The following is a 20,423-nucleotide window of genomic DNA, read 5'->3' as shown; positions in this document are numbered from 1 at the left end:
CCTAGCATGTTGGGAACATGGGGTAAAAATGCGACAGATGGATTCTTAGCTGGCTTCCTAGGCAGGCAGGCAGGCAGGCAGAGCACCCGGTACACTTTTTTGGCACAAGAATGACCACATAATAAAAGCAAGGAAAGTCTGGGCTTAATGAGGGATCGACATTAGGACTTTTCAGACTCTTGACAGGTGACTTCCTTCTCCAGCCACTGAGAATTCTTTGTGGCCCCGAAGTGTCAGGAGGACTCAGCCAAGCTTTCCCCCAAGCCCCCCTCCCCACTGACTTGGGAACCCTTCCCTTGGATGTCGGGCGGGGGGGGGGGGTTGTTGTTGGTGATGGCAGTAGGGGGTGGACTAGTCCAGAATTACTTGCAAGGCTATCTGCACATGCTCAGTGGCACCGTGGTTTAGTCCCGATATAAATCTCCCAAGCAGAGTCCGGCAGCCTATTGCGTCTAGATAGGTTGGGCGAGCGATCCACGGAAACGGGCGTGCTGTTGGGATCAAGAGGAGACAGCCGTGGGAGCGGAGCCCTCGCTGCTTGCGCAGGCTGGAGAAGAGGGGGCGGAGAGTGCCGGGGAGACCGGACCCTACTCCGGACCATGCGGACCTGCCACTTCCAGCGTGAGGCAGGGCGACGGGGAGCAGGGCAAGCAGCTGGCCGAATACGACGACTGTCCGGACACCGCGCCGCTCTGTGTGCGGCCCGGCGGAGGCGCGGCACGGGAAGCCCTGGGAACCAGCGGCAGCGCCGCGAGGGGGCCGAGGGACCAGGTTGTGCCCGGCTGGCGCTCCCGTGCGCCTTTCCGCGGGCGGGCGGGCTGCTGCTGAGCCGCCTCGGAGTGCCCGCTCGCCCCTCGCTGCGCCCTCCGCCTGGCCCGCCTGGCGGAGGGAGAGGGCGCTCGGTGCGCTCGGAATGCGCCGCTTGGCACTCGCTCAGCCCCCCTCCCCGCACTCCCTCGCCCGCTTTCGCCGTCCCCTCCCCGCGCTCCGCTGTGCCTGTCAGGGGGAGGCAGCCTCGGCCGGCCGGCCCTCCCTCCCGCCCGCCCGCCCGCCCGCCTGCCTCGCCTCCTCCGCCCGGGACAGGGCTCGCCAGCAGCCGCTCAGCCCAGCCCAGCCCGGCCCGGCCCGGCCCAGCCCTGCCCTGCCCTGCCCTGCCCCCCGCGCGCTCTCTGCGCCTCCCAGGGCGCGCGGTGCGGAGCGGAGCGGAGCGCCGCGCTGGAGACGGGATCGGCGCAGCGAGCTTGCCGCTCCTCCTGGTCGCCTCCGCCGCCGCCTCCTGCGCAGGATGCTGCCCCCGTCCCGGACCCAGCTGGGGCTTTTCTTCATCTTGCTCTGCCCGGCCAACATCATCGGGCTGTGGTGGTGAGTAGAGGAGGCTGTGCCTCGACGGCAGTCCCCGAAGACGCTCTCCAAAACGGGGGGGGGGGTTTGCCTCTTCTCCCCCCCCCCTTGGAGAGAGGGAACCCCGGGGAGCCCCCGCGGACGGCGGCCAGAGCAGGCTTTCGGGGCGGGGGTCTGGCCATGGCCGGGTGTTCTACAAACCGGGCGGGGGTGGGGGGGGGTGGCGGAGAAGGGGGCTGCTCGAACTTGGCCCAGACCCTCGTCCAACAGAGGGGCTACTTGCACAGCCTGAGGTGCTCCTTGCTGGCCGGGGACCAAAGGGAGATCATGTTCTTCCAGGGAACAACGCAGCCTTCCGGGAAAGACACGACCCCAAGCTTCACGGTAGCACTGCCCCCACCCCTACACCCCGCTCAGGCTAAGTAGGTGCCCAGGGACTGGGACCCCTGTGCAAGGAGGGCAGAGGCTTCAGGTAGCCCCATGCAGTAGCGCCCCCCCCCCCGCGCCCGCCCCATTCGTCCCGTCCCACTGATCAGGAACAAGAGACCCGTGGGTTCCCTAGATTCCCGAGAATTGCCCCCCAAGAGCCCCCACCCCACTCTGGCCAAATGGACCAGACGTCTCTCCCGGCCGGTTTAGCAGCCCCATAGGCCAGATCGCCTCTCTGTCCCGCCCCCCCCCCCCCCCGTGCCCCTCTTCGCACAGTCTCCTTCCCCTCTCCCCGCCCGTCCAAGCCCTCGGGGTGCTTAAGGTAAACGCGAGTCAGTCCTGTCGGGATGGGAAGCCGACGCCGGGCGAGCGCTGAGCTGTCCTCGGGCTACATTCCTAGAGAAAGCGAGGCAAGGCGCGCGGGGGGGGGGGGATTCGGCCGACCCTTGTCGAAAAGTCTTCGGATCTCCTCTGGAGAGGCAGGCGGGGGCACCTTGCCTCGCCCTCTCCTCCAGCAAGTCAACTTTAATTAAAAGAAGACAAGGTGCAAAGCAAATGGGAGGGGATTCTGATAACGCCCCCCCTCCACACCCTTTGTCATGGGGCCCTCATCTCAAGGGGCGGGGGAGGCAGCCGAGGAAGGGAGGGGAAGGAGGGGGGGGGTTCATTACACCAAGGAGCCCCTAGCTGGGACCCAGCCTTGGAAAAGCCCAGGTATCTGTCGAAACATGACCTATTTAAATCTATTAAGAATTTCACCCAACCTGTCCTGATCCCTTTTTAAGTGCTTTCTAGCCCAGCTTCCTTCCCTACAATCCGGGACATAATTCATTAGCTAAGGTGATTCATCTCAACATTGTCACACTTGCCTGACCTCCAAAACCGAGCTCTGGCTAACCCTTTCCCTTCCTCTTCCCCACTCAGCTCCTTCAGGGGATTTGTCTGGTTCACTCTGGGAAGGTTTGCCCAGAGAGCAAGGCCTCGCTGAAGAGTCAGAGCTTGGGCCCAGGAGCCCAGAGCTCCAGCACTGATCCCACCTCTCTCCCCAGGTTCTTCAGAGGGCTTCAGAGACATTGCCTGGTGTGAAAACCCAGGAAGGCTGTTAGCTCTGCAGTGGTTTAGATGACAGGGACGCTTGGTCTTCTCAGGAAGATCAGACTAACTGGTCTCTCTTGTTGTGGGTTTTGATTGTCCCATCCCAGAAGTCATAAGGTGGGTTTGTGCATGTGGAGTTTCCCTGATATACGCATTTAGGGACTTCACTAGGTTACTTGATACTGAGCATGGCTGAAGATGCCTGAATTCACCAACCAAGTCCCCTGAAAAGAATTGCCTTTGCACTGATGCCCAGTTGAAAATTCTGTCCATTGGTGATAGACCTGTGATAGCTCATCTGTAGATGCAAGTGATCGCCTGATGAGCTAGCCATCAAGCAGTGACCATGCATGTCTGTCCGAGCCCCGTTTAGTATCACTATGTGTTGCTGAACAAAGTTTGAGTCCACCTTTAAGACCAACACAATTGTATTCAAGATATAAACTTTGATGTGCAAACTGAAGAAGTGTGCTTGTACACAAAAGCCTGCATCTTGAATGAAACTATGGGACTTAAAGGTGCCACTATATTTGGACTTTGTTCTGCTGCTTCAGACCAACGTGGTGACCCACCTGAAATGATTTGCTTCTATAACTGCAAGCAGCTGCACTTGGGTGAGGGACACTTTCAGTGGCGCACATCTTGACACCCATGCCACACCCCTGAAAGTCACAGGCTTGAAGTGATAACAAGTAAAGTTAAGGCACAAAATTGGACTTTTGAGTAGTAGGCTGTTCAGGCAAATCTTTAGAGAAGCAGCCCAACCTTCTAAATCAGTGGCATCAGTTCTGGTCTTCAGTCAACAATCACTGTGCAAATATGGGAATACCAAGAGATTGTACACCCAGGGTTTAGAGTAGGGACCAAAAATAACACACCAGTAGTCCTTCCCATGTTGTAAACCTGAATTCCCAGCTTCCCTTCCTCCAATAACCTGGTCCATGTTAGTTCCTGCCTCCTGTTCCTTTGCCCATCCCAGAGGGGCGACCTTTTTATTTGTTTGTTTGTTTGTTTGTTTATAATCTGATTTATATACAGCTTTTGAAGCTGGAGGCCCGAAAACAATGTACAATGTAGAAGACTAGCTTTTTGTGTGAAAGAGAAGGTGAAGCACCCCAAATGTAGACTATGCAATAATACTGAGGATCCCTGAGCAGTCGTTTCTTTCTTTTTTTAAACTTGTGCTGTTATCGTTAAGTTCCCTGAAGTGTGTTCATCAGAAAACATGTGCTCCATTTCTGTGCTTTTGTCTTCCTTGATCCTGGCTAAGATCAGGAGGAAATTCCACCAGGCAAGGGCAGATTGGCCATTATGGTGACAGGGACTTTTCTTGGTGGTTTGATGTTCTCTCCCCATCCCTCCCCCACTGCCCAGGGTCACACCAACCCAGTGGTGGGAAGGGCTGACAGCAGTGCATAGTGCAGGAAAGGTATTATCCAGCCTTCCCAAACAAGCAGGCACACCTTTCTCCTTCCTTGTGTGTGCATGTGGGGAGGGGGGATTTTCCCTGGGCCATTTCCTCCTCTCCCAGTGTCCCTTTACCACTTGGTGAAGTGCTTGCCTTGGGTTTATCAGAGGGCTCCTTCTTGTGATATTGACACCATAAGAAAGTGCCTTAGACTTGTAGCCTAATTGGGTCAAATTGGGCATTTTATGTAGCTCATCAGGTAGTAAGGCTGATTAATGGCCTTTTGTCTCCTTGCCATTTTCACCTGTGAAGCTTCCATGAAGTCAGACTTCCATGAAGAGTTCTCATGGAGCTACAGAGCTATGCAGTTCCTGTTCATATTGGTGGAACCCAAACAGGAGAATCAATGCCCTGCCTGTCTGATCTGCCTTTCTTGTACCTTGCTCTTCATGGCACTCCTAACCAGCTGCCAGCTTGCTTCTGGCTACTGTCACCTCCGCCCCTTGATGTCTCTGTACACTTTTGTCTCTGTACACTTAAACATGCCTGGCTGTGGCCTGCAGTAGCATGGAGCCACACACCATGAAGCTGGTCTGATCGGCCTGGTGCCCCAAACAGTTTGCCCTGGGGAGCAGCTGCCGTTGCAAAGGGGAGTCCCTGGGTCTCAGCTGTATCATGGGAAGTGACTCCATGTTCCATGGTGGGGGGGGGTGTGTGTGTGAGAGGCGGCTGAGATGGATGTTTTTCCTGACTTGGTTAGGATCACTGTGCCAAAGGGTATGAACTCCTGCAGTGGGAGATTTGTGAATGAGCTATAAATTTAATACACATCAGGAGGATCACACTGAGATTTCTCTTTTGGCATGTGAATGTCTGTGTCAGGAGAAGCTGTGCCTGGAAAGGGGCCAGGATGTGGCGTGCATGATCCACCTCTGTCAAAGGGAGGCACAATTGTTAACTCCCTGGAGCTAATCTTTCTCCCAGTGAGCGACAAGTTTGGAGTCTGGCTTCAGACAGTTGCTTCACATTATGTTCCATACATTCAACGCCTTGCTATTTTAGCACATGCATTTACCCTCCCAAATGAGGTCTTCTTCTTGTGCAGACTGACATGCAGCTGAGTCTAGGGTGCATGTAATGGGGACCGCATGGGCATTTGTCAGTTCAGGCCAGAGGACAAGGGTAGGGTTTCTAACTCCAGCAAAGATAAAGCAGACGCAGGTCTGGCATGGGATTTTACTGGGAGGCATGGGATGCAAACCATTTAGGCTCTTGGAGGGCAAACAGGGGGCTGGAGGCTGATCTGGAAGAAAGACAGTGATCCTCTTGTATGTATTGGCAGAGCTGAAGCTGGGAGCTTAGGGGGATAATGTAGTAGAGGGCAGAGGTTCAGGACAGCCTGGCTTCTTCTTGGCTTTTGTTTAAAATTAATTTTAAAAACCAACCCAGCTGCAAAACAATGAAGAAAACAACTCTGGACACAAAAAACTAGCACAAGAAGTTCAGCTAGGCTATGCTTGTTGTGCTCCATTGCAATAATGCAAGGTGAAATGGATCCAACAAATGCGGTAGGCATAAGACACCAAAAACCTGGGCTTTCCCTTCCTAGCACTGCCTCAGTGCTCTCAGGGCTTGGCTGCTCAGGAACATCAGGGAGCCAAAAGAGGCTGGACATTATAGTGAGGCAAGGAAAAGCCAAGGAACACTTAGTGCTCGGAGGACATAGGTAATGCCGTATGTATTTTACAGAGTGTAAATAATGGCATTCACCCAGACCCGGATAGCCCAGGCTAGCCTGATCTTGTCAGATCTCAGAAGCTAAGCAGGGTGGGCCCTGGCCAGGATTTGGATGGGAGACCTCCAGGGAATTCCAGGATCTTCGTGACACGATAGCAAACCGCCTCTGGATGTCTTTTGCCTTGAAAACCATACAGGGTCACTCGCCATAAATCAGTGGTGAATTGATGGCACTTTCCACCACCCAACCAAGTAATGACATTTGGGGAGAGAATTCATTTCAAACCCCAAGTTTCTAGCTCTTAAGAATATGAGACTAGTTTGAAACTGTGGGCAATGCTGGGGAATCTCAGAGTTGAGAAAGGTATCTTGTGGCCAAGGGATGCGGTTAGTGCTCTGGCTAGCAGGAGTGGACTAGGAGGAAAGAATGGCCCCAGGAAAGGGCCTGCCCCCTGCCCAGTGGCTGGAGGAAGAAAGACCCAGCCTGTCTGCCTCCCTGGCCTGCCTTGCACTCCACATGGCTTGGCTGAGCACCACCTTCTGCACATGATGCCAGGGTTCCAGGGCTGACTTCCCTGTATGGTGTGGTGGTTAAGAGTGCCAATGCGTAGTGACTACGAGTGGTGGCTGTAATTTGGAGAACTGGGGTTAATTCACTACTCTTCCACATGCACCAGCTGGGTGACCTTAGGCCAGTCACAATTCTCTTAGAGCTCTCTCAACCTCAGCTACCTCACAGCGAGACTGTTGTGGGGAGAGGAAGGGAAGGTGCATGTAAGCTGTTCTGAGACTCCTTCAGGTAGAGAAAAGCTGGGTTTAAAAATCGATTCATCTTCTTCTGCTGCTTGGGTGAGTGCAGCAGCTGGCCACCCTTCTTACCCCTGGGCTGGCCCTGCCCAAGTCCAGAGGACATTGGCTGACTGGGAATTGTCCCAGTGGCTGACCCACCCCTAATGCCTCTGAACTCTTTGGCCCTTTTTATAGCTAGTAAAAGGAATTGTGCAAAAATATATTGTGTTGTGGTTAGAGTGTGAGATTAACATCTTGGAGACTCTGGTTTCAGTCCCCAGTGTGCCATGGAAGCTTGTTAAGGGATCCAAGGCTAATTTCTGCCTGTTAGGCTAACCTCCCTCATAGAGTTGTTGATATGCAGAGAAAAATGCTAGTTGCTCTGAGACTTCTTTGGGGAGAAATGTCTAAAGAAAAGAAGCAAATACCTGAACAATTGCTTAATTTGCACAAACAGAAGTTGAGTTTTCCTTGGCATGCAATTCTGATTATTTACATCTCTGTATATAAGGCAATGCTATTTCTTCATCCAAGACAAGCTTTTCACTTTGGCACAGTAGAGTATGTTCTGGGCCCAAACACCTGGTGAAACATTCCAGCAACAGCAGCAGCAACAGTGGACAGGTGACAGGCATAGCTGGATGAGAGGTCTGTACATCAACAGCCCACTGGAAGCTCTGAAGGTTAGCAAGTTCTGAGGACCTGCTGACATGCTCCATTATCCTGGGACAACAAAAACCTGAAACCACTCCTGCCTCTGATTTGTTTCCATCAGTCAGAAACACATGACAGGCAGAGCTAAGCTTTTCGACCCTCCTGGTAAGATCATAGGGTCTGATCTGGGTCTTTGAGAACTGACTCCAGACATTCTGGTACCTGGGCTGAATATCCAGAAGATGACCCTCTTGTGGCTGGATGGCTGGCTAAATAAATAGGCTGCTTGCTTTCCTGCCACCCAAAACCTTTGGCCAGTGATCCTTGCGGCTGTGGACATGACTGCTTATCCCACATGTCTGGCCTGACAAAAAGGCAAGGCAGCCACCTCACCAGGCTTTCTGGGAGAGCCAGCAGTGCGGCATAGCTCAGCAATAACCACTGGGATTCTCTTTAAGGAGACCTAGCATCATGCCTTCAGACTCACAAGGTGATTTCCAACCAGCCAAACACTAATGCCAATTAAAACCCCACATTTGGAAACCAAGCCAGCAGCATTTGTCATAAGAAAAACAAAGTGGCTGCAAAGTATCCTGAGATTTTGCCATTGCACCACCCTTCCCCTAAGGAGCTCAGGGCTGCAGACAGGGTCCTCAGAACATCCCTGTGAGGCAGCATAGGCTGGCAGGGAGTGACTCAAGGTCACCCAGGGAGTTTCAGGGGCGACTGAGAATTTGAACATCATCACCATCAACAGCTTCTTCTTATATCCTGCTCTTCCCTGGTTAGCTCAGGGCAGGTAACATCAGATTTAAAACAATAAGTTTTAAAGGCTCGAGAAGTGGGGTAAACTGAATAAAATGAAGTTCAATAGGGACAAATGTAAAGTTCTGCATTTAGGTAGGAAAAACCAAATACACCAATATAGGATGGGGGAGACTTGTCTTGGCAGTAGCATGTGCGAAAAGGATCTAGGAGTATTAGTAGACCACACATTGAACATGAGTCAACAGTGTGACTCGGTTGCTAAAAAGGCAAATGGGATTTTGGGCTGTATCAAACCGAGTATTGTGTCCAGATCACGGGAGGTGATGGTACAGCTTTACTATGTTCTGGTTCAGCCTCACTTGGAGTACTGTGTTCAGTTTTGGGCACCCCAGTTGAAGAGGGTTGTAGACAAACTGGAGTGTGTCCAGAGGAGGGCAACAAAGATGGTGAGGGGTTTGGAGACCAAGATGTATGAAGAAAGGTTGGGGGAGGGGGAGCTTGGTCTGTTTAGCCTGGAAAGGAGACAACTGAGAGGGGATTTGATAACCATCTTCAAGTATTTAAAAGGCTGCCATATAGAGGATGGAGCAGAGTTGTTCTTTCTTGCCCTGGAGAGATGGACCAGAAAAAATGGGATGAAATTAATTTAAAAGAAATTCTGTCTCAACATCCAGAAGAAGTTCCTGACAGTTAAAGCAGTTTCTCAGTGGAACAGGCTTCCTCGGGAGGTGGCGGGTTTTCCATATTTGGAAATTTTTAAACAGAGCCTGGATTCTGTGAAGGCTTAAGAGGGTGGCAGGTTACAGTGGATGAGCGATAGGGATGTGAGTGTCCTGCATAGTGCAGGGGGTTGGACTAGATGTCCCATGAGGTCCCTTCCAACTCTATTATTCTATGAGTCTATAATTCTATTATTCTAAGTACAAAAATAAATCACATATATAACAGCATGGATACATTTAAATTTAAGTTTTTTAATTAATTTAAAAGTATCCTAGGTCCCTAAACCAACATTCTAACCACTATACTACACAGGAAGGCCTATATAAAATATATGCTTCCTCAAATAATGGTCTAAGGGGTTTATGGAAACTTGTGATATAGAAGAAGCAAAAGAAGAGTTGGTTCTTATATGCCGCTTTTCTCTAACCGAAGGAGGCTCAAAGCTGCTTACAGTCGCCTTCCCTTTCCTCCCCCCACAACAGACCCCCTGTGGGGTGGGTGAGGCTGAGAGAGCTCTGATATCACTGCTCGGTCAGAACAGCTTTATCAGTGCTGTGGTGAGCCCAAGATCACCCAGCTGGCTGCATGTGGGGGAGCAGGGAATCAAACCTGGCTTGCCATATATATAATACTGTATCCAGACATACCAAACTTCATCAGTTTTATGGTGACATTACCAAAAAGACCCTGAACCAGCCTGGTACTTAAAGCTGGGCTTGAGCTACCTCAATAAATTCCATTCAACAATGAAGTATTGCCGTGTTCCAACTTTGGTTTGGGAAATTCCTGGAAATTTGGGGGGCAGTGGCAAGGAAGGTGGAAACGGAGGGAGGCAGGCAGGGAGTTCTGCTTGGATGCCGTAGAGTCCACCCTCCACACTGCCACCCCCTCCAGTGCTCTCTGCACTGAAGTCTGGAGATCAACTGGAATCCCAAAGAACTCCAGGCCTTACCTGGAGGTTGGTAACCATAACTTAGAGGTGGGGAAACTGCACCCCTTCACTATCATAAACTGTCTGGATTGTGAGTGCTCCACAACTGTAAAGAAGTAGCTTAAGATCCTCTGTCACATGTATACTCTTTGTGCTCCAGGGAGAAAGCACGTGTATGAGACATATCTTTAATTCTGTCTGGTCGGGCTAGGAAAAGTGAGTGAGATCTGACACTTGGCAAGACTCTTTGCAGTGCAAATAAGTGATAGGTGCTCAGGATCTGTCCTTTTTTGAGTAATCTAATCAGCAGTGAAAAGTTTGGAGAGTAATTGTGGGCTGAGGGCACGGTAGATGTGCTTGATCTCTTCCAGTGGTTTTGACATTATCGCAGTCTTGCTCCTTGGGGGACAAGAAAACCCTCATTGCGTCATCTTCAGTCCAAGGAGATGTGCTTATTTTCACCACAAACATCTTGGCAAAGAAGACTGGTCCCTTGATCTGAATAATAGTGGATTGTATAAGCACCGATTAATGCCTTGGACAGTCAGTACTGAGGCCTGTGAGAAACACAGATTGAGATTTACAAACCATACATTTCCAGGCGACTTCATACTGGATTCCAAAAAGAGGTCTGGTGTCTGCGGGGGGTTCTCTGTGGGGTTCTCTTTCTTTGAAAACAGCAGGGTTCTGCAGGAGGATCATGTTTTGAAAGGGCCGGGGAGGAGAAGTTTCTTTCGGAACAGTTTGCCTGAGACCTGATTTTATGAAGGCATCTATAAATAGCCAGCGGAGGGTGGCAGGAGAGGCAAGGGGTGCATAGATCATTTCCAGGTCCTGCAGTCCTTTAGCTGGGATTGTGGTTAAGAAACCACCCCTCTTCCTTTATGGCTCTCTCCACCTGCTTAGACAGCTAGATCCAGTGGGGACTCTTTTCCCTTGGGTAGGAATATGCGGTCATTCCGAAGGGTTTTTGTTGCCCTCAAAAGCTCTAATGAGATATTCTTTCCCCCCCTCCCACACAGTTTAACAAACAGAGCTAGGTACAAAGGGATGCCAATATAGGATGGAACATTAGGCCAAACATTAAGGTGTCATAACACTATATAATACTGTATCTAGACATGTTGTGGGATCTTCACAGTGAAAGAGTTTCCACAAAGTCACTAGCCTAATCTCCCTGATGCCTGTACATTCCTCCTTGGTGTAGGTTGCAAATTATTGGGTGATACCAGCAAGTCAACAAAATGAGCAAGTTCATGCTACACCTTATCAAAGGATATTTGAAATACGGAGATCAGAATATACACTGATAGTTCCCCTAGTGTCAGTTTAGGTAATGTAAATGTTCAGACCTGTGCTTGGTTTAATAAATGAATGCCTTGCCCTACAGACCCCTCGTGGTCTGTGCTTGTGACAATTTATAATCTAGCTGACAAGAGTTTATTTGTTGATTTAGCCCACTGCTGTCTCATAGGCAGAGGCAATTCAAAAAGCACACTTATCAGGCTCCTAGCAGTCCGACCAAATTTTAATCATGCCCTGGTACAGACTGTGCCTACAATTTCCAAACAGAGAAACCAAAACTGAATTCAAATCCTGGGCAAGAGGTTTATACTTGAATTTAAATTTCAGTGTTACATTTCTCGTGTGTGGTGGGGTGCCTTGTGAAACTTGTACTAGGAATGTCAAATGCATTATAATGCCTGACTATCCAGGAAGGAATCAGGCTGTCCACATATATTTCTGGTTTCTAGACCACTGGAGAGCAGTGTGGCTTCAGAATTAACCATACTTAGATCAATAATTTGCAAAGGCTGTGTGACAGGATAAGGCACCATCGCCATCAGGTTGGGGAACAATATGTAACTGGATTGGTTCAGAAAATTGACTAAAATGTGCCTCACCCACTCAGCGCAAATATGGGAGACGGTGGGGTTCACTGCTTGAGCTAATAATGGTTCGAGGAGGGACAATTCAGCAGTTTTTAACTAGTAGCCTCTTGGGGAGGGGAGGCGGGTGTGTGTCAGGGGAGTTTCTTTCATGAGCTTTCTAAGCATGCTACAGGCACATGTGGTCCCGATTATCTTCGCACCAAGGATGGATGCAGTTAGTCAAACAGTCTGGCTGTTTTCACAGATCCCTTCTGGTTTTGTGAAGCACTTAGGCGGAAGGATCCATTGTCGTGTTCATGCCGTGATGCCCTCAGTCACAAAATCTGACAAGAACAGCTTCTTCCTCAGTATAGGGCTTAAAACGAATAACCATCAGGGCTCCTCCAGCCCTATTATGCTAGAATCCAGTTGTTTGGGATTACTTGGAATGTGTTGGGATGGGGAGAGGAAGCAACATTGTCCATCCGCCCTCCCCCGGCACTGAGATCTTCAGCCTTCTAGACTCAAAGTGGGCTGGCCTATTCCTGTGCCCTTGACGGCAGCTTGCTGGTCAGGGACTAACAAGCAATGCTTTTAACACCACACAGATAAATCTGATCACCTATTAACACCCCTACAGCCATACTGGCTATTAAAAGCATCCTTGCCGATGAATCCTGTTGTGTAGATTTGAAGCCAGACTAAAACAACCGTCATCCTTTATATATGAATCTGACAAGACTGGGACCGAACCCCCTATGGGACCCCTCTGCATATGCCTGGGACCCCATTGCCTGCACTCCTCACATGGAGCTGGTTCCTGGAGTCCCGCTCAAACTGAATGGCATGACGAGGTACTCAAACTGCCCCCTAGGGGTATTAAAAACCTTCATCCCCCGGGGCAATTTGAACCCAGAAATACAACTAGGGGGCAGTTTGAGTACCCCCTTGAACCGTCACCAGATGCAGTTTTTACTCTGTGTGACTAACTGCACCTGCCAAAATCTCCTCTTCTATAATTGTTAAGCAGCATGTACATATGCCCCTCCTTAACATGATGCCAGTTCTCCCCCTCTTGAGCCCAGCACTCTCTGCTTTCACACTTAACAGATATACTAGAAATTAATTCTGATTTCAACAATCTGTTTGCTTCTTTCAGCAAACATCAGGTAGGTCCATGCCCTTTTAATGTATTGAAAGCATAGTGTAAACACCTACTCATTCATTGCATTATTATTATTATATCTGAAAAGAAAAATGTGTTAAAACAGAGCTGAGAAATTGCTCATAATTTTGTGAGGGGGAGAGAAATGTAAGCTTCTGGTGTCATGAGCACTAGCCAGTTAGGACAATGCATTTCTTCTGCAAACTGTCAAAACTAGTTTCCTTTTAGTTCATTGCTGGACCGGGAAGTGAGCATCTGTATACAATGCAATGCAGGCACTATTGACTGACAGTAGTTTTCTCAGCCTCAGCTTAATACATATGCTCCCTTCCTAGCCATATCAACATTCTTCAGTCATAAATTGGACCAATCTAAAGTTTTAACAATTTTACTAAGGATTCAAAAGCAACAGGTCAAGGTTTATGAAATTGATTGCTATCCTTACCATGGATCTCCCTAATATTTGGGAAAGCACCCTGTGGGCGGAGCACTGTCCGGGACACATATGGTGTCTGGCCTGCACTTCCACCCACATGGGCCAATCTGGCTGCACCCCACGAATCAGGGCATGACTGGATTGGGCCAGCCCCTGGAGTGTCTGCCTCCAGAAGCCAGCTGCGAGCCACGCGGCCACCCTTGCCAACAGACGCTGCCTGGCCACTACTGCTGCTCTCCTCCTCCACTTCACCCACTTTGCCGGTGGTCCGACTTGTCCACCAGTGGCTCCACCGCCTTCCCCAGGGAGACGTTTGCTGCAGGCCAGTAAATCCGCCACGCACCTTCCCTGTCTCCCACTGCACGCTGACTTCCCCACCCTACTGCGCTACCTTGCTAGTGCCCGCTGAATTCCTAACTGCAGCTGGCTTATTTACTAATGTTACAATAAAACTTTCTACAAGTCAAGTCACTATTAATTTTAAGAAACTACAAGGAAGGACAACAGAAGAATAAGACGATCAAAGTATAAGTGTAGGATTTAAAAGGTTGTTAGTAATCTAAATGTAAAGGGACAATTGTACAATGTTAATATTATACTAGGAAATAGTAATTAAAATAAAGGGATTTCAGCAGAAAAATGCTTATAGCAACAGTATCCAGCAAGGCAAAGGGTAGCAAAATTTATCAACGATCATCTACCTGTACTATTTCCTACTTAAAAAATAGACCCCCTACTACTTGCTTTGCATGAGGACCACTGGACTCATGGACACATCCATGTAGATCCTTTGTCAGTCATCTTGTCCTTTACTGGCGTGGTGCAGCAGAGACCGAAGTGGCATCATGCCACCTTTTCCTTCTCACCCTGTGCAGGAGGCTCCCAGATGTGTGTGGTATCGAAGGCTCTTTTTAAAACTGTTCTTCCTTCATCTCTGTTTCTATCCCTCCATTTACCAAGGGCATTTGAAAACAAAACAAAACAAAGATGATAAAAGGAAAGCATCCAGTTATATAAAGTTGCCCCACAGCTGCTTAATTCTGGCATCTAACTATCAGTCCAAAGCAGGATGTTTTACTGCTCTGGAGTAAACATGGGGTCTTGGGATTTCGATTTATCTGCAGGAGAAGCCATCCTATGACTGTGTGACGGCCACCAATGCTCCCCTCCTAGCTGCTGGCACTTTGCATGGGGATGCCCCAAAAGGAGCCCCTCAGAGTTTAATACTCTCTCCAGTGTGACAAGGCAGCCTCGGAATTATTTTGGACCCATGTAGTTCTTGGTTATTTATGGCATTCAGTTTCTTTCTTTTGAGGATCCACAAGTGGTTCCCCTCATTATCCATTCTTCATCCAAACATTACTCTGTTTGCTATTATGAATGAAATCTTTGACAGGCCTGAACAAAAAAAAAGACACTAAAACATAATATCCTGGTCTAACTAAAACATACAGATCTCTTGCCAACACAACCTTGCATTAAACACTAAACAGAATAATTTATTTGCTTGGATTTGCTTGCCCACTTTTGGGTTTTTCAGGGTGAGGTTTTTGAGCCTTCTCAGTGTATTTTGGAAGAGAAGGAAATACAGAGATCCTGACCTGAACCTTGGTAGGGGATGCCAGTGCCTAGGTGGGACTTGGGGATTTCCTGGAATTATGGCTCATCTCCAGGTGATGGAGATCAGTTCCCCTGGAGGAAATGGCTGTTTTGCAGGGGCACTCCATAGCATTATACTCAATGAGGTCTTTCCTTAGACCCCAAATCTCACCCACTCCCAGCTCCACCCCCAAAATCTCCAGATATTTTCCCGAGCTGGCAAACCTAAACCTAAATGTTCTGGGACCATTGTACCTATGAGATTACCTCTCCCATTACATTCCCCAAATAGCACTTAGATACAATGATCAGAATTGGTGCAGGATCTCTACCCCAAATAAACCAAACTGACCTCAACCAGGGCCTGGGTCTTTTTGGCCCTGGCCTGATGGAACACTCTACTTGGTGTGATCATGGCCCTGCAGGACCTCAAGCAGTTCTCCTGGGCTTGTAAAACAGAGTTGTTCTGCCAGGCCTAAGGTTGAGCCCTGGGTACATATTTCAGGGGGCCTCCCTGCCTTATTTCCATCCCAAGTTCTGCCAAGTCAACTCTATAGAGGTTAACTTTATATACTGCTCCCTCCTTTGTCCTCAGACAGAATGCATGACTGGGTACATTATGTTACAGTTATATATATATATATATATATATATATATATATATATATATATATATATATATATATATATATATATATATATATATATATATATATATATATATATATATATATATATATATATATATATATATATATATATATATATATATATGTATTTTAAATTGTTACAGTTTTATAAGCAATTTAATGTGTAGATTTTTTGTAAATTTTATGAAATGTTGGAATGTATCTTTTACTTGTTGTAAACCACCCTGAGCCCTCGAGGAAGGGCAGGCTAAAAGTTCATTGTAAATAGATAAACCACTACATCAGCTTGGTGTAGTGGTTAGGAGTGCCGACTTCTAATCTAGTGAGCCAAGTTTGATTCCCCCCACATGCAACCAGCTGGGTGAGCTTGGGCTTGCCACAGCACTGATAAAGCTGTTCTGAGCAGTAATATCAGGGCTTTCTCAGCCTCACCCACCTCTCAGGGTGTCTGTTGTTGGAGAAGAAAGGGAAGATGATTGTAAGCTACTTTGAGACTCCTTCAGGTAGGGAAAAGCAGCATATAAAACCCAACTCTTCTTCTAAGTAAATAAAAGCTCTGAATTTTGGCCATCCTATGTATGCTTACTTGCATATAATGGAGATTACTTCTGAGCAAACATGCATAATATAAAGCTGTCTGTTGCCCCCTTGCTATTAGCTTTATTGCTACACAAAACATCTGCTGTTGGGCATAATTTTAAATTGGCATGGCAGTACTTGCTAGCCATTACCCAAGAATAAAAAATAGAACAAAAGGAGATTGTTATTTAGTTAAAAGTTGCCTGCAAAAATCGCCCCAAGTTCTCCCCAAAACACAAGGTCTACAGACTGTAAGAAAGCATATCATCCAAAGTCTTGGCATTTATCCCTTGATTTTCAGACCGCCAAACCCATTTTGGATGCATCTGTTTGTGTATACGTTGCCCAGAAAGTTATGGATTTTGGGCCGTGGGATTGAGGTTTTATCAGTGCAACATTTGGGCTGCTTAATTACTCAGTTGGGAAGGCAGGAATGAGTCAAACACATAAGTGACGTCCAGGAAACTCTTTAACCCAAAGCAACAGAGTTGAGGTTCTCTGCCCTCGGGTTACAGGAGTCTGGATGTGTGATTGTAGCCATCCCTGCAGACCTTAATTACTTTGTCACTTAGCCTGTGCCACCTATGAGCCTTGCAGAAGAGCTGCAGTCCACCCTCTTCTAAGAGAATCCTCCATGCTTTTGTGGCTAAGGAATTTATTTGTTTACCATCATTCCAGCGTGAAACTGTGGGAGGAGGGAAACCTGTGGCTAAGATCAGGATGCTGGTGAAAGATCAGGGTCTGGTTCCCAGTCTGCCAGTGACTCTCTGGGGGATCTTGAATAACACACTTCCTGTTTGATTTCATTTGTTCATCCATCTTTCCCATCCCAAATGTCTACAAGCAAATCCTGAAAATAACATGTATTTATTGCAAACATCCAAGGCAAGGAAACCTATTGTCTTCAAGGAAACTTCACCATGCCTTTTGTTCATAGTAAACATTCACATGTGTTTTTTTTGGCAGAGCAGGACCTTAGCTTGTAAAACCTTTCAGCAGGAACAGTATTCTTTGTCAGGTGCATGTAGAAGGCTGAATGTGCTGAGTCTTCAGAAGCATTTGGAGCTGCCTTGAAGGCATTCCCATAGATATCATGTAAATGACAGGATAGATCCCTGTTTTTGGCTGAGAAGAAGAAGAAGAATTGGTTTTTATATGCTGCTTTTCTCTACCCGAAGGAGGCTCAAAGCGGCTTACAGTCACCTTCCCTTTCCTCTCCCCACAACAGACACCCTGTGAGGGAGGTGAGGATGAGAGAGCCCGGATCTTACTGCTCGGTCAGAACAGCTTTATTAGCGGTGTGGTGAGCCCAGGGTCACCCAGCTGGATGCATGTGGGAGAGCCTGGAATCAAACCCGGCCAGATTAGAAATCCACCAGATTAGAAGTCCACACTCCTAACTACTACACCAAGATGGCTCTGAAATGGATTGAAAGCTCCTTGGTTGAGAGGAAGGCTTCCAGTTTGGCTCCTTGAGTGGCCGGCTACATCTTTGAGGCCTAGTGTTCCATTTGTGTGAAGGCTGCCTCCTCTGGGGTGGAGGGAGAAGAGCAGTCCCAAGCCCTGTCACAACCTCCTTGAGCTCTGGAAGTGTCACAATAGGTTTCCCCACACTGCCTGCTTGTGGCCCTAGGGAGAGTGTGTGATCAGGGCATCCCAGAAAAGATGAAGTAATCGTGAATTCTATTTCTATGTTTAGTTCCTATATGGGCGGTGGGTGTATTTTAGCTCACCCTTGTAGAGTTATGGATCTGATTAGATTCCTGAATACTCTGTGGGACCTGATGTTTCCCAACGACTTGCTGGCAGCACTAGAGGGGGGACTGGCAGTCCCGCCTTAACGGCTGCCATTGACAAGATCACTCTTCAGCGCCCTCTCTGCCCTCATCTCAAGCCGAGGGAGAGAAAGAGGGAAGTGAGACGGCTAGAGCGACTATGGAGGAACACTCACAACAGGTGGCAAGAACATCTTATTGCATGCTTATGAAGGCATATGAGATGGTGGTTAAGGTGATGAAAAGGAAGTTTTATGCTGCCTCTATCAAGTCTGCAAGCTCTCGCCCAGCCCGATTATTTAGGGCAGGGGTAGTCAAACTGCGGCCCTCCAGATGTCCATGGACTACAATTCCCAGGAGCCCCTGCCAGCATTCGCTGGCAGGGGCTCCTGGGAACTGTAGTCCATGGACATCTGGAAGGCCGCAGTTTGACTACCCCTGATTTAGGGTAATTCAATCTTTGACCATCCTCAAGGAGAGGCGCCAAAATGATAATTAATTAGCACTTGGCTGTTAAGCATTAGCGAGCTTTTTGCAGATAAAGTTTTGTCAATTTGCTGGGACCTTCCTGCCACTCTTGATACAGAAAGGGAACTGGAGGCCCCTTGCTATCCTGGGGGGGGGGGGTATGTTTGATGGCTTCAGATGGCTCTCAGAAACCAAAGTGGACAAGTTGCTGGGGTTGGTGAGGGCGACCACTTGCTCCCTTGATTCCTGTCCATCTTGGTTGATCAAGACAGGGGACCAGCGTATAGGAGGCCTCCTGGGAAATATTATCAATCTCTCCCTGCCTAGTGGGGAGTTCACAGAGGTCATAAAGGAGATAGTAGTTTGTCCCTTACTTAAAAAAAAACATTGCTGGGCCTCTGGGACCCGACCAGCTATTGCCCAGTGTTGCATCTTGTTTTCCTGGGCAGGGTGGTCGAAAAGGCCACAGCAGACCTGCTCCTGGCATGCTTGGATGAAACTTCAAGGCTCGACTCATACCAGTCAGGCTTCCACCCTGGCCATGGGGTGGAGACAGTGTTGGTTGCCTTGAAGAGTGATCTTTGATGTCAGTTGGATCAAAGTGGGTCAGCCATACTCATATTACTCGATCTGTCGGCTGTGTTTGATGTGGTCAGCCATGAGTTGTTGGCTCACTGCCTGATCAGGGCCGGGATACGTGGGACAGTCCTCCAATGGCTGAGCTCCTATCTCCGGAACCAGACACAGAGGGTAGCTGTGGAAGAAGAGATATCACATCCCTATTGACTCTGTTGTGGGGTACGACAGAGTGTGGTACTCTCTCCCACATTAGTCAACATCTTTATATGCCTTCGAGCCCAGAGTCATGGGCTGGGCTGTCACCAACAAGCGGATGACACTCAGCTCTATCTCCTCATGGATGGCCATCCTGATGCCCCCCCCCGGATCCATTTGCCAGATGTTTGGAAGCAGTTACTGGATGGTTGGAGCAGAGTCGCCTGAAACTCAATCCCCCAAGACCAAGATCCTGTGGCTGGGGAGAAAGGCAGCTGTACAGGAAGCGCAATTACCCACCCTGGCTGGGGTACAGCTCAACATTGCTCCCTTGGCCAGAAACCTGGGGGTGATCCTGGATGCGTCCTTTTCAGTGGAGGGCCAGGTCACAGGTGTAGCATGCTCATAATTTTCTCACCTTCACCAGGCGAGGCTACTAGCAACCTACGTGACCTTGGATTGCCTAGCTACAGTGATCCATGCAACTGTCACCTCCAGATTAGATTTCTGTAACATGCTCTATGCGAGCCTGCTCTTGTCTTTGACCCGGAAATTACAGTTGATGCAAACTTCAGCTGCTAAGGTCCTCACGGGTACACCTTGGAGGGGCCATATCCAGTCTGTGCTGAAGCATCTGCATTGGTTGTCAGTTATGGCCTAGATCAGATTCAAGGTTCTGGTATTAACTTTTAAGGCCATCCATGGCTTGGGCCCTGCCTATATGAGGGACTGCTTGTCTCCTTATGCCCCTTGAAGGGTTCTTCACTCTGTGGGTGCTAACCTGCTTGTGGTCTCTTACCTCAGAGAAGCACGCCTGGTCTTGATCTGGGCCAGAGCCTTGTTGGTCCTGGCCCTGACCTGGTGGAATGAGCTCCTGGAAGGCCCATTATGCACGGCCGTGGAAACGGCGATTTCGGGTCACATGGAAAACGTGGAGGGGGAAGATGCGAAGCACACCGGTTATGCACAGGAGGGGGTGCAACGGTGGCAAAACCCAGAGTAACCAATTATGCACACGGCGATCCCGGCGCTGCTTCTTGTTCTGCCCCGGTCACCCGGAAGCTGCGCTTTCTTCCGCGTTTCGCTGACGCAGCTTTTTTGGCGGCATGCACCGAAGCTGCGGCTGGTTGCAGCCGGCTCCGTGCATTATCGGTGATTTTAGTTGCCGCCATTCCACCCCAAATGTGCGTTATTCCCCCCCCCCCCCCGTGCATAATGGGTCCATGAGCTG

At 49.0% G+C, this 20,423-nt stretch overlaps 1 protein-coding gene across 3 annotated transcripts in view; it reads left to right on the top strand.

Moving 5' to 3' along the window:
* The window catches only part of WNT6 (Wnt family member 6), a 64,275-nt gene that overhangs the window by 20,123 nt on the left and 23,729 nt on the right, over positions 1-20,423 (top strand). Inside the window, exon 1 of one of the 3 annotated variants that reach the window (XM_077320744.1) lies at positions 1,089-1,362. The exons of 1 other annotated variant lie outside the window; for it this stretch is intronic. Coding sequence is in view for 1 of the 2 variants with exons in the window: in XM_077320742.1 (XP_077176857.1) it covers positions 1,286-1,362 (77 nt within the window). In the remaining variant the exon portion in view is untranslated. Of the gene's footprint in view, positions 1-1,088; positions 1,363-20,423 lie in introns of those variants that run through there. One more of the 3 variants, XM_077320742.1, reaches the window with a different exon arrangement.

This window comes from Paroedura picta, chromosome 2, assembly GCF_049243985.1.
Source record: "Paroedura picta isolate Pp20150507F chromosome 2, Ppicta_v3.0, whole genome shotgun sequence".
In the NCBI taxonomy this organism is placed as follows: domain Eukaryota; kingdom Metazoa; phylum Chordata; class Lepidosauria; order Squamata; family Gekkonidae; genus Paroedura; species Paroedura picta.
This window is presented reverse-complemented; position numbering and strand designations above follow the sequence as displayed.